At 33.6% G+C, this 13,519-nt stretch overlaps 1 protein-coding gene across 40 annotated transcripts in view; it reads left to right on the plus strand.

The window, feature by feature from the left end:
- Positions 1 to 13,519, plus strand: part of NRXN1 (neurexin 1) — a 1,121,375-nt gene that overhangs the window by 807,876 nt on the left and 299,980 nt on the right. For all 40 annotated transcript variants that reach the window (XM_032411088.1, XM_032411091.1, XM_032411097.1 and 37 more), the window contains one exon: positions 5,872 to 6,053. In XM_032411088.1, coding sequence (XP_032266979.1) covers positions 5,872 to 6,053 — 182 coding nt within the window. The remainder of the gene's footprint in view (positions 1 to 5,871; positions 6,054 to 13,519) is intronic.

The raw sequence follows: 13,519 nt of genomic DNA on the forward strand, positions 1-13,519 counted from the left end.
TCACAATTTTGCCTTTTCCCATCTTTCTCAGTTTGCATGGAATTTAATAGTCAACAAACTGTCTTTAAAAAAAAACTTAAAAATTGCCTTAATTCCTAAGAGTCTAGGATTCTGATGGAACATGTGACTTGCTGTATATGAGAAGCCTCCTGTTCTGTTTTGAATGTTGTTCGAGCTACTTTGAAAAGGCTTTCATTGTTTGGGAATTACTTAAACTCTTCTTGACTTTCTCTGCTCGGGTCTCCTGCAGACTACAGGCTTAGTATCGAAGCCACTGCAGTGACAGGTCATGTTTCTTGCCCTATTTCTTTTATTAAGGACTTAACTGCTTTCTTTCTCAAAGACATCTGAGTAAAAATCCTGTGTCATTTTCTTTCTTTTTAGCCAGTTGTAATGCATTTGTCAATTCTACCAAGTCTGTGTCTTCCATAAAGAGGCTCAAATTATGATATATAGTCTTTATTTTCATTTTCTTTCCCTAGTATTTGTTCATCCTTAGATGAATAGTAGCATTGAGGGCTGGCTCTTAGTTCTCAGAGTCGGTAATTGTTGTTACTACTTTCCAGTTTAGAGTTGATTACATATTATGGGCAGGAACTCTTATTACTTATTCCATTCATCTCTCCTAGTTATAATGCCCACCTTTCCTGGGTTGTTAATGTTCCTATTATGAAACAGTAGTGCTCTTCATGAGATAATTCTTTGTGATCCTGCAAAGAATTTACAAAAACTTAAACTGTAATAAGTTGTTGGTTTAGTGTACATGTGAGTTTGTTAAGGTTTATTATTTTTTTAAGTTTCACCAGTTTAGAAATTTTACCGTGGTTGAAAACTTTTTTTTTTTTGGTCATAGAAAGTGACCTTCTCATTGTTTTTACTTTCTATGAACTTTACTCAAAAGAATGCTGTATAGGTAGAAATTGTTCAGAAAATTTAAATTTAACAATAGCCTCTTCACAAGGAGGAGTAAGAGGAGGAATAAAAACTCCTCTTACTTATAACTGTTTTATTTTAATTCCATCTGAGTACCTGGAAACTTTAAGGGGAAAAAAGTGTTATATCCCTGTTACATTTATTAAAATTATAATGGCCTGAATGTTCCATGTTGGCTACACAGTGACATTTGAAGAATTATAGGCTTTCAGAAAGGAACCTTTTATTCATATACTTATAAGTTAGAAACTAATCTATTTAGAGGTTATTATTCTTCATGTAGCAAGGATGTAGAGCAAACAGTAATCCAGCAGATCTATACATGCCCATTGTTTTTCTTTTTCAGGAAGGTTCAATCCATTTGGGGGAACATACTAAGTTTTGCAGAAACAAATGAGGCTTAAGTGGGCACATTTAGGGAAGAGATAGTTGGCCATAAGACAAGGAGGGGTGAGAGTCCTTTATGTAAATAGATGTGAAATAAAATCTAAAAATATTTCTTTTTATAACATCACAGGCAGTTCAGACATTAGAAATAAGAGCCCATGTATAATTTTTACAAACATTTATTGCAGTGTAAAGTATGTTGACACAGATAGACTTGCATCTGGTGGAGGCAGCTCTGTTAATGAATTTGCAGTAATACAGATTTGCTGCATGACTTAAATGTGGAGATTGCTGAAAACCACTTTAAGTTTGAGTCATCCATACATTCAGTGATATGATGGATGTCGAGGTTAATTTGCAATAAATCCATTAGTAGTCATGGCACTGATGTGTCAGTGATTGTCATATAGAACCATGCATAAATAATAAAGGTGACACATTTCTTCATGTGCCTTTCTATGTTCCTAAAACGCTTGAAACGGTGATTAAGATGTACTGTTGCTGCACATTGAATTTACTTATATAATACAATAAAACATGTTTCTATAAAAATAAAATTAAAATAATAAAGCTAGACTGCAGTTCATTTTGTATAGACTTACTCCTTTATTTAACAGTTGAAGTGAATTTTTTTTGCATCATGCTATAAATCTTACCATGCTAGATGTTTTATGATGATGAACTAATATTCTTTTTCTCATGAAAGCTGCCATGTGATGCAATTTAATATCCTTCTCATTGTCAAGTACTAGTGAATGTAAATAATAATATAATGGGTTTATGTGGAAAAATTGCTAATCCAAGGAATGAAATACTGAAGAGTTTAATAAGAACTAGGATGGAGGAAAGTCATTTCTTCAAAGGCATTTGGTTTTCACTCAACTTTGAAATGACTCAAACTTTTCCAAACTTATATTAAAACAAAACAACAATGTTGCAGTGTTGGTTATTTTATACTTTTTTTTGTTATTTTATATTTTTAACACATACACAGACACACACATTTCCACCATATGCACCATCTGTTCTCTGTAAAATTTACTGGGCACTTACCATAGGCCAGGAATTGGACTAAGGTGTTACTGTTTGATATCTTATTTAATTTTGGTGGAAGCTCCATGAGGTAGATAGTGTCAGTATCCTCCTTTTTTCAGATGGGATATCCAAGACTTAGAGTAAATAGGTTGGTCAAAGTCATTGTTGCTAGTAAATGATTCAGTTGGAATTTGAACCCAGGTCTGTTCAGAGCCTACATTCTTAATTTTTTAGCTGTCTGCTATAGTAAGTACATCATGTCCTTGTTCAGAAAAATGCATACTAAATGAAGTAGATTTTAAAACTGTAGTCATCTGACCCACTATATTTTATTGTGGGAGTACTGTCATATTTTTAAGGTTACTAGAATAGAATACACTTGTAATTTTCTATCTTGATAGAAAGGGGATTTAAGAACATAGGAGATTCTGTAGACTTCGATATGATTTTTTTTCCTTTTAAGAAAGCCAAGATGCTTATAGAGGTAGGGAGAGAGTGGCAGGGGGGTTGGAACTGGACATCTAATTCTCTCACTTATTATGGAATTATGCTGATGAGTGCAATACAGTCCACTGTTGTGCATACAGAAGAAGAGGCAAAGGAGATTGCTTTCCAGATACATCTGGAGAAAAAAAGATGCTAGAAATAATTGCATTGTTTGGCATGAGGTAGTACAATTGTTTTTTGCTTTGTTATGGTGAAACTTAAAGAACTGGAAGGTCGTTTTAAGGAAGACAGAGTAGTTAATAGCATGCTAGTCGCCAAGTCTTAACACTTACTGAAATATGAGATGAAATCAAATCTTGAGTAATGATGTTTGTATTGTGACATTTATGTTACTGAAAATATAAACCTTTAAATTATTATCCTCCCATTCTGTAGCTCAGCAACTAGAAACTTTCATAGTTCCCTAAGTTTTGGGAAGTATACCCTAAACTAAATGTTAATCTACATATATTAAATGTTCTGTCATTTCACATTTACATGTTATTTTTCTTTTTTTAAAAGCATTATGAGGTGAAAGGACAGTATATGATCATGAGGTGCAAATGTCACTTTATGGATATGAGACATTAGAATATGATAACAGTTGGCCTTGATAAATTCAGACTGACACATCCAATTAACTTTTTCTTGACTGTCTTGTTATGATAACAGAAACATTTCTGTAATAAAAAAAAAAAGTACAGCAGTAGGAGTCTGGATATTAGGTTTCCTACTAGCTCTGCCACTTAACGAAGGTTGCAACTTTAGATAACAAATCCATCTTTATGACTAAATTTCCTCAAATGCAACAAGGGGCTACTGCTTCCCCTGCTTTCCATCCAGGAATGAAGAAGAAATGAAAAATTATTGTGAAAGTGATATTTTTAATATGAAGAACCTCTATGTGATGTAAGATATTTTGCTTTACACCACCACCTTCTTCTGGTGATTCTAGAAAACATCTGAATTCTTAGATATGTTTTACATTGTTATGCAGCATCTCTAGTTTTGAATATTTGTCTTAATTCATAGGAACTACATAGTCACTAGAGAACAAAGGTAATTAAAAGGTGCAAAATAAAAGTAATCAAGTACCTACACTCAGAGTTCACCACCACAGTCTCCTGTTAAAGAAGCCTTCACTTTTATATAGTCTTGTCCAATTTTTATCAATGTAGGTTTTAGTGAAACATTTAATAGTTAATCATCTGAGAAAAATGACCAAGCTGAAAAATACTTATCGAATAGTTCTTGCTTATTAATATCCTGAGTAACAAGCTTCCGATGATGTAGAACATAAATGGTCCTGGAGGCTCCAGGATTTCTGATGCCCAAATCTCTACATTCTGAATGTTCTTTACTTGCATATTGACTGGTGCCTTTGAAGTACAACTTAACTGTTTTCACATGAGAGAGAGAAACTACTTTCATGCATTAGTAACCAAAAAAAAAATAGGGAATGCATAGCCTCTCTACCATTTCATTCTAACAAGATTCTATTTTATCACTTTTACATTTAATATTATCCTGACATGTTTCTGTTGTCATGTCTACATACCAAGGCTTTCTGAACCAGTCAGGCAGGAGGCATATTGCAGAGGGCTTGGGAGTTTGTGAAAGGCCTTTGGAAATGTTTCAGACAGACAACAAAGGGCAGTTGGCTCCAAAATACAAAAAGAGAAAACAAAATATTATCAGCTATTTAATTAAATATACTCAAACATGACATTAAGTCAACTTCATTCAATTTGTAAATTTGGTAATGGTAGAAATTTAATGTGTAGAAATCTTAAAAACATCCTGTTGTACACACACCTTTTACATATAAGCCTTACTCTTGGTAGAAGCTATTTTTCTATAAACACAAGATGCTTTGTTGCCTAAATTTTAATATTTACTCTTCCCACTTTCCTTACCATGTTTGGCACATAGTGGGAACACAATAAATATATATTGCCATCCTTTGTTATTGGAAGGCTATATTACCCTCTATAAATTATACCCTAATGACATCCGTTCCTGGGATAACTTTGCAAGTATTTCTGTGGTCCTTTTAGTGTGAAGAAAGGTCTTTTCTCCTCTTTCTCTCCATATATATACATATATCTTTGCACATCTCTTCCAAATGTTCTGACTTAAAAATACCATTTTATTGCATTCAGTGAGATAGATTTTGTTGTGGTGCAATGAGATAGGACTTCAGTGCATTGGATGCTTAGTAAACTTGTTTGAAAGAAACTCTTTTTAAAGTAAGATGGATAATTTACTGACATCAACACCATAAAGTAAAATTTGAACACTCACCAAATGAGGCTATGATATTCTTAGTACTGTAAGACTAGCATTCACTTTCAGAAAAAAAAAAAAAAAAAGGGTCTTTTTGTGATCCTGGATAGCTTGACAGCTACTAGATACTGCTTGTTAAGTAAGATCTCACTTTTGTTGATGAGATCTATTATCTGACATGACTCCTGGGGTTTATGACTATTTATCCATTAGTTATCATCTAGGTGAATACACCCCTTCCCTAGAAAAGTTGATTCGTAGTGTATTTGTGATTTGCTCACTGTGCTGTATGACCCTGTCGCATGCACATGTAACTCTTGTTTCAAAAACAAGTTGATATATGTTTCTGCTCCTTTTGGAAGCAGCCAAAGTCAGTGTTTCCTACTAAACTATTTCTTAAAAACTGGCAGGGAGAAATAAAACCCTATAAGATTCCATGCTTGTCCAACTCAAAGGAAAAAGTAGTAATCCCCCATTTGTTCTGGAACACCTGCTGGTAGGTTTAATGAGTATATTAAAAACTGAGCTGCCTGATATTTCTTCTAAAAATCCTCTGTTCTTTTTCTTGAGCCTGTTTGATTAAAATCTGTGATTTGCTCACTGTTTTTGCCATAGTTTCATGTTTGTTTTTCATTTTTGCCATACTGTAAATTTAATCATTTACTGATATGTCAATGTAACAAATACAGGAAAGTTGTGTACCAGATGTATTTGGACTAATTGGTTTTGGTTTTTGTTTTCCAGCTGGGACGACATATATCTTTAGCAAAGGTGGTGGACAAATCACGTATAAGTGGCCTCCTAATGACCGGCCAAGTACACGAGCAGACAGACTGGCCATAGGGTTTAGCACTGTGCAAAAAGAAGCTGTATTGGTACGAGTGGACAGTTCTTCTGGCCTGGGTGACTACCTAGAGCTGCATATAGTAAGTACTTTAAAAATAAGATTCAGTTTTTATTTTTTACTGTTAGTTTTTTTTTTTTATTATCATCATAAATAACTTATAATTCTGCCTTTTGGAAGTTTCTCCTCCCCAGCAACCAGCACTTGGGTACAGAAAATAGAAATACACTTAAGAAGTAATAAGACCTTAGTCCAACTGCTGTTGCTAAAAATGTTCTTTACAATAGAAAATATATTTTTTGGTTGTTAAGTGTGAATTCCTCTCAATTCTCTGTTTAGAAGAAAGATTTATTTTGGTATGTTTTTAGTGACTTTAGGCAGACTTGCTAAATTAATAAGCTGAGTTGTTGCCTAGTTGATACTCTTCCATCTGACTAGAAGCATGAGGTTGTAATACTGGTAACATCAAAAGATCTGAACCCAGTGTCCTTATTTCTTTCTTCACTTAGAAAACAATTGTCTAAAGTTAACATGCAATGGATGGGAGAACAGGGAACTTCAAGGGTAATTAGGGGTAGAAAAGAAAATGGCAAAAAGATTGTTTCTATGCTGTCTTATACTCATTTTGATACGTAAGTATGAAGAAAATAAAATGGACTCAGCATTTATATCCTGGGACGATTCCTTTTTCCTCAAGCTCTAAGCCTACTGTAAGAACTTAGTCAGCATATTATAGATGGCAAAAAAAAAAAAAAGACTTTTTTTTTAACCTTTTAAAGTTGCCATAACTGACTATAGCTTGGAGACTCTGCCCTATATCTCTGCATTCAAAGAGTTACTAATTTGTATAGTTGTAATTCTTTATCTCATTTTATAGCAATATTTGCACAGAAGTACATGGGGTCTCTCATTGTTAAGCGATATTAATATTTTACTGATACATAAAAGTAACAACCATAGGGAAATGTCACATATTCAATAACTCTAATGGGTTCTTGTCATCATACTTCTTAATTGAATATCTGTAATTTCTGGAAGGTTTCAAAAGTATATAATCTCTCCATTTCCCTTTTTATCCTTGAGGTATAGTTTATCTTTTCTGTCTCATGTGTTTATGTAAATTTGTTTCGTTTTGCTTTTGTCTATCCCTATACGTTCTCCCTTTACCAGTACCCATGCCTCAGAAGACAATTTGATTAGGTCAACATGTTCTTTTCTCCTAGAAACTGGCCTTCAGGCCTTCATCCTAAAATGATTAGGAAAACTATCAAACACCAAAATACATGATCACAGACTTTTGCAGGGTCTTAATTTTCAAAGTTTTATTCATTTATTTTCTTAATCTTAGTTTTCCATTAGACTTCTAGAATTTCCATTTAGCTGAGTAGGGGTTTACACTGACCACAAGAGCTGAATTCATTGCTAATCTTAGAAAAAAAGGAAAAAACAAAAAAAAACAAAACAAGAAAACACCTTAGTACAACCATTATCGAACCGTCATAAATTTTCAATTCAAAATGCAGTTGTGAAATGGGAACCCTGGGAAAGTAATTTCAACTGCCTTTCAGCAAATATCTAACAATCAAAATTGAAAGCATCTGGATTTTTATGGCATCATAAATAAATGATCAGTTGAGATAAGCTTAACTAGCGCAGCAAGGAATCTTGCTGTTTAGAGTAATCTCAACTTTCTAAATGTATTTGCTCCATTCTGATTTAAGAGCCTTGCTACTTCAAAAAAAAAAAAAGAAAAGAAAAGAAAAGAAAAAAGAAATAAGAAAACAAGAGCTTTCCCTCCTGAAAGAAATTACTTATTGATCCATCACCAATTACACATTTACCCTGAGAAAAGGTTCTACAATGATCACTCTCAAATCGTAAGGGGCTATGTTATTGAATTACTCAAACCACTATTGTTTGTTTTATGGTCAGAGGGTTTTAGTCTACAAGAATGGGTATTTTTTTTTTCCAATTTTGATCAAATGTGGGCTTAAGAGTCCCTCCATACGTAATGGATTGACTTTCTATGTGTCCATAACAGCCCAGTACCTTCCACAACTCCTTTACTTGCTGTGGATTTCTGACAGCTGTCCTCTGAGGGCCTCCTTCTTTCTGAATCTCCTCGTTGGTTTGCCTGCCTATTCACTTTAGGTTCAGTCTTTGTCTCAATACATTCTCCCTCTTGGATTTGCTATCTTCAGACTTTCACTTGATCTGAGAGCCAGTCCTTGACTGGGAAATGGAAAATGTATATTGGTTCCCTGGGCTTACTAAACCTTACCCTTGTTGGTCATCCTTATGCCTCCTGTCTCCATTACTAGCATCTGTCTTAGTTCAAATCTGGCCAACTAAAACTTATCTCCCTCCCTTTTCTCTCATTGCCTACAAGTGGTGATCAGCTGTTAATGACTCAGCAAGTCGCTTATATGGAGACAAGTTCACTTCTTTCCATGTTTCAACATACAAACCAAATAAACACAAGACCAAGGTGGTTTTGTTTTGTTTTGTATTTTACATTATTGAAGTTTACTAATGTAACTCCGATAATGTTGGGTACTGGGAAAAGGAAGAGAAAGAGGAGATAGAAATTTAAAAAGGCTAGGGGAGGGGAGGAAGGGAGGGAGGGAGAAAAAGAAGGAGGGTGGGAGTATAAAAGAAGGGAAGGAGGAAGAAAAGAGAAGGGGAATGAAGTGTCTAGGGACCAAAGTTGTTAACAACGGGTGATAGAAGTATTCTTAATAATAATACTTAGATTTGAGAATATTCAGACCCTATTTTATCAAATTATTTAGGTACCCTTCAGTCTATGCCAATTTCCCTCAAGTCATTTCTTCTGCTTCTTTCAAAAATGGAAATTTGAAAGGAAAACAAGATGTGTAGTTTGTTTATTAGTATTGTTTGATTTTGGCTTATGAATGTACCTGATTTAAAAATTAACCTAATACCATACATGATATGTTTTATCTGTAAAAGTTAGTTATTATCATCCATTGAACTCCAGAAAAACTTCTGTAAACCCTCAAGGTCAGCCAAATATAAATTGTACTAATCTTTAAGAATTGTATTTCTACCCTTAATTAGTAAATTAACCAGTAAGTTGGTTGTACTCCTCAAAAGGTGCTATGGTCTTGCTGAAATGTACAATGCCATTTCAGTTAGATAAGTTTTAAAATATGATTGGCACATAATTTTGATGAAGATGTTAATATTTGACATCATCCCTTTTTATCAGAATGATCATGTTTGATTTTTACTTGAAAATATAATCATATTTTAATTTTGATTAATTGTACCTTTAAACTATAATAACTTGGAACAAAATGGTTTTTGATTCAGGTGGCCTAGTTTTTATAGATTTTTTAAATTATATTAATATTAATGCTACTACTGTTAACCTCAAAGCCATATGATGTTGCTATTGAAATTTGTAAGGTTTTAGGAGGGATGAGGGCAAGATAAACACATGAAGTGAGGAGCAATTAATTAGCGTAGAGCCTAGAATACAGGTACTCAAATATTTTCTGAAGTAATAAATGAATTAATGAATTATATATTGAAAATATGATGGCTTAGGCGAAGAATAGGCAGTCAGCTTTTCATTAGTTAATGTGAAGTCACAGATGCAGTTTAGTTTCTATGTATCTGAGAAAGTCTTTAAGACTTGTTTGTAACATAGAAAAAATGTAGCACTTGATATGCAGTAGCTATATTATTGAAAAGTTGCATATTTTTATTGATGTCTGAATCTTCAAGTGAGAATTGATTATAGTAGTTGATCGTTTAAATTAAGGAAGTGTGTGGTGGGAATTTTTGTTGTATGAATGATTATCTCTCTTTAGTAATTATCTCATTTATTGTAACTTACCTTTATCATGAATTGTTCTCCAGTCATTTCATATCTGCCCATTATTTTCCAATAGAGATAAACTGTCTAATGGCAGAGAACATAATTTGATAATAATGATGATTAATAAGAAACATAACATAATATAGAATGTGGCTTTTCAATGTTCATTTCAGTACATGCTTGAAGACTTTCCAGAAAGATTTTCTGAGCAACTAGTATGGCCCAGGCCTATGTTAAGCTCTATGGATACAAAAATAAATGAGCTTACCACTTAATAGTTATCTCAATAAGTATTTGTTGGATGAATGAATGAATGAGTCAAATGGGATCCTGATCACCAGGTAGCTTAGATTATTTATGGTAAACATACTTTGTCCCAAAATGACTCTATCTGGGTTCATCTCCATTTCTTCCTCTTGCAGTTTTAACTTTCTTACCTGTATATTCGTAAGAATATAAATAGCTTTTTAAGATAAAGAATATAAAGAAGTGACTTCTAAGCTGTAGGGTGTTATACATATTTAAATTAGTCATGTTGAAGATTATTTAATCAATATTGAGTAAAAAAATTCTTAAAAACAATAAGCAAAAAAAAATCTAATTTATTTTAAAAATCAATTTATAAGATATATCTAGAAATGTTACTAGTGTTGCCACTCTAGAGAAAGCATCTCGTATATATGAGTCTGACAACATTAATTAGAGATTACTTAACCCCTCTTTGATTTACAGAAGAAAGCCAGTGCAAATGTGCTCATTCACTGCCATGAATATTAACGTGTGTATTGGTTCTGACCAGAGGAAATGTGTGGAGGGTGGTGGAGAGGATGAGTGAAGTGTTCTTTGAAATTCTTTCATCTTGGGAGCATGAAAGAGCATTACAAATTTGATTAGTGAATTGTTGTACATATTTGCCTTAAGTGTTTCTTCTTTGTACTTTCCTAGGTCAGAAGCCTTATTTTTGAAACCCAGCTCTTAATTGATTTTGATTTAGAAATACACCTTTTGATCAGTGGTTTTAGTATAGACTAGAAGCATAATATATTTAGAGTTAAAATATGACTTGTCCCAAAATAACATCGCTATCAGTGACAAGTCAACACTTTCTCATCTTTCTCTGCATCTCTACATTTTATATTGCTTTAATATTTTTGTTTAATAAATAAATATCATTTAATGTTTTATACTTTATAATACTGCTTTATTAAAACTAAATTTAAAAACATTTTAAAGTCAATAATTATATACGAGTGCATACCTCTATCAATAAGATAAAATCCAATTAGTCCTTCATGGAAGTGTCTTGAGTTTAAATTATGTTCCATCTGAAATTTTTTTTCTAACCAACAGATTCACCTATTTTGAGAGTTTTCACTTTGTCATATAATATTTAAATTTGACCCTGTTAATCATATCAGTAGATATTTTATTTGGTTTTATTTTCCTGGTTCTTACATGAATTAAAGAACATGTGGCTTTTTTGGCTAGTATTTTGAAAGAAAGAATAAAATGATGTCATTTTACTATGTGTTGTAAAATTCTTGTTCAAGCTTCTAAGGTATGAAGGATGTAGGTTATTTTTGGGGAAAATGGGGGAAGTGATGGTCATAGTTATGTTGGGTTAAGTGCTATCCCAGTATTTTAAAACAGTCTCTATTTTGGGGACGGGTGTGGTCAAGTGCATCAATACAGACTACTTCTCTTCTCCTTTCCTCTTGGAAAGTAAATTCAATCTCTCATTTTCTGATTTACTGGTTGTTACCTTTGGTGCATCAGTAACTCTCTGAATTTGATTTCTAGATTTCTAGAATTATTTCCTTCTTTGAAATTCTATTGCTGTGAGATTTAATAAGAGAACCAGAACAACTATCTCTGCACACACCTCCTCAGTCCATGCACTTATCAATTAGACTTATTTTCCTGTCTCTATTCTGAATAACTTCCAGGCCATTTTATATATTTATATCAGGTTAATTTGCTAAAATGTTTCTTTGATGCACTGATTTCTCTATTAAACACACTGATGCCTCCCAACTATATACAGGTAAAGTCACAGTCTATGCTTAATATTTAATGTCCTCAACATTCTGATCTTAATTTTCATTTTCAGGTCCATTTTCCCATAATTCTATACTTAGCTTTCTACCCCAGTGAAATTTATTAATCCATTTTTTAATTTTTAAAAAATTTTAAATTTTACTTATTTATTTATTTATTTTAGAGAGAGAGTATGTGTGTGTAAGGGGAAAGGCAGAGGGAGAGAGAGAATCTTAAGCAGGTTCCATGCCCTGAGATCATGACCTGAGCCGATATCAAGACACTTAACTGAGCTACCCAGACGCCCCTATTAATCCATTTTTTTTTAAATGAACTTCTTGTCATTTCTCTATATCTAATTCTGTCCAGATAGTTTCTTCTCATTTCTGTCTCACTATCTGGATTCTGCTCAGTCATAGGCTTCTCTGTTCCAGTGTTGGGTGTTTTCAGGGTTGTCCCTGGGATCTTGTAGCCTCCTGAGCTAGCAGGAAGAAGTCTAGGGTTCTGGAATCTCCTTGGAAGAACTGTTGAAACAATGCCCAAGGCATTACGTGGGTAGAGAAAATCTTACGCATAGTTTCTGCTCCAACCAATGATCACTCCTCTTCTTGACCCATTACTTTGTGGTGGACCTCAAACTATTTTACAAAATAGCTTCAAATCCATTCTCAGTTAGGCCCTGACAAGTTGCCATAGCAAGTCATCTTTTCTTATGCCAAGTTGCCAGAACAAGAGACCTCTTGTTGAATCCTTTCTAACTACTGGCATTACTTCCATTTCTTCTGTAGCTATTTTTCAAAGCCTACTTTCAAATAACATCTCTTTTGGTTCATTCAGCACATCATTATTGATCACCTTTGATGAAGTTCATACTGTACTAGTTATCTATTTCTGTGTAATAAATTTACCCACAATTTAGTAGCTTAAAACAGAAAGCATTTATAATCTTATATGAGCTTAGGAATTCAGGAGAAGTTGAGCTAGTTATTAAGAGATTCCCAGGAGAAGACATGGTTAAGATCTCCCATGCTCAGAACATATCTGATATGTTTATTCTTATGATCCAGACAGAGCCCACATGTCTGAGGAAGAAATGAGAAACAGCAATGAAAGCATATGAAAACACGTTCTTAAGGATTCTGGCTTTGTAGAAGTCTAAACACAATATAGATTGAAGGAAAAAGAGTAATGAAGACATTGCTTGAGGGTTAAGAACTAGTTTAGGGAATGCATACTGAATTAGAAGTCATTCGTACACTGATCAGGAAAACTCCCTTTGTTGCCAAAAAACACTGAAAGCCATAAGCAAAATGCATGAAAGTAATAGTTTAAAAATGCAAGCAGCATAGCAAACATGTCTGCCACAGATCAGGAAACAAGATGAAAGTGAGACTATGGCAATGGAGTCCTGATGTTGGGCCACTGTAGACACAAGCAGCTCATTTCAACAAAGGAAGGAAATGACCTAGGTGAATATACCTAGGGGACACTCAGGTTAATAGTAGGCATAAATAATCTATTTTTTAAATCAGGAGGCAAGAACTGGAGATAATATTCACTGGGCTTAAGAAAGTTATTTTGATGAAAACAAATACTTTCAGAGCTGTGAAATCCAACTTATGTTGTCCTTAGGAGTTTTGGGAGGTAGTATGCTGGACCTCAGG

The sequence above is a fragment of the Phoca vitulina genome, unplaced genomic scaffold, assembly GCF_004348235.1.
Source record: "Phoca vitulina isolate PV1807 unplaced genomic scaffold, GSC_HSeal_1.0 scaffold12, whole genome shotgun sequence".
Classification (NCBI taxonomy): domain Eukaryota; kingdom Metazoa; phylum Chordata; class Mammalia; order Carnivora; family Phocidae; genus Phoca; species Phoca vitulina.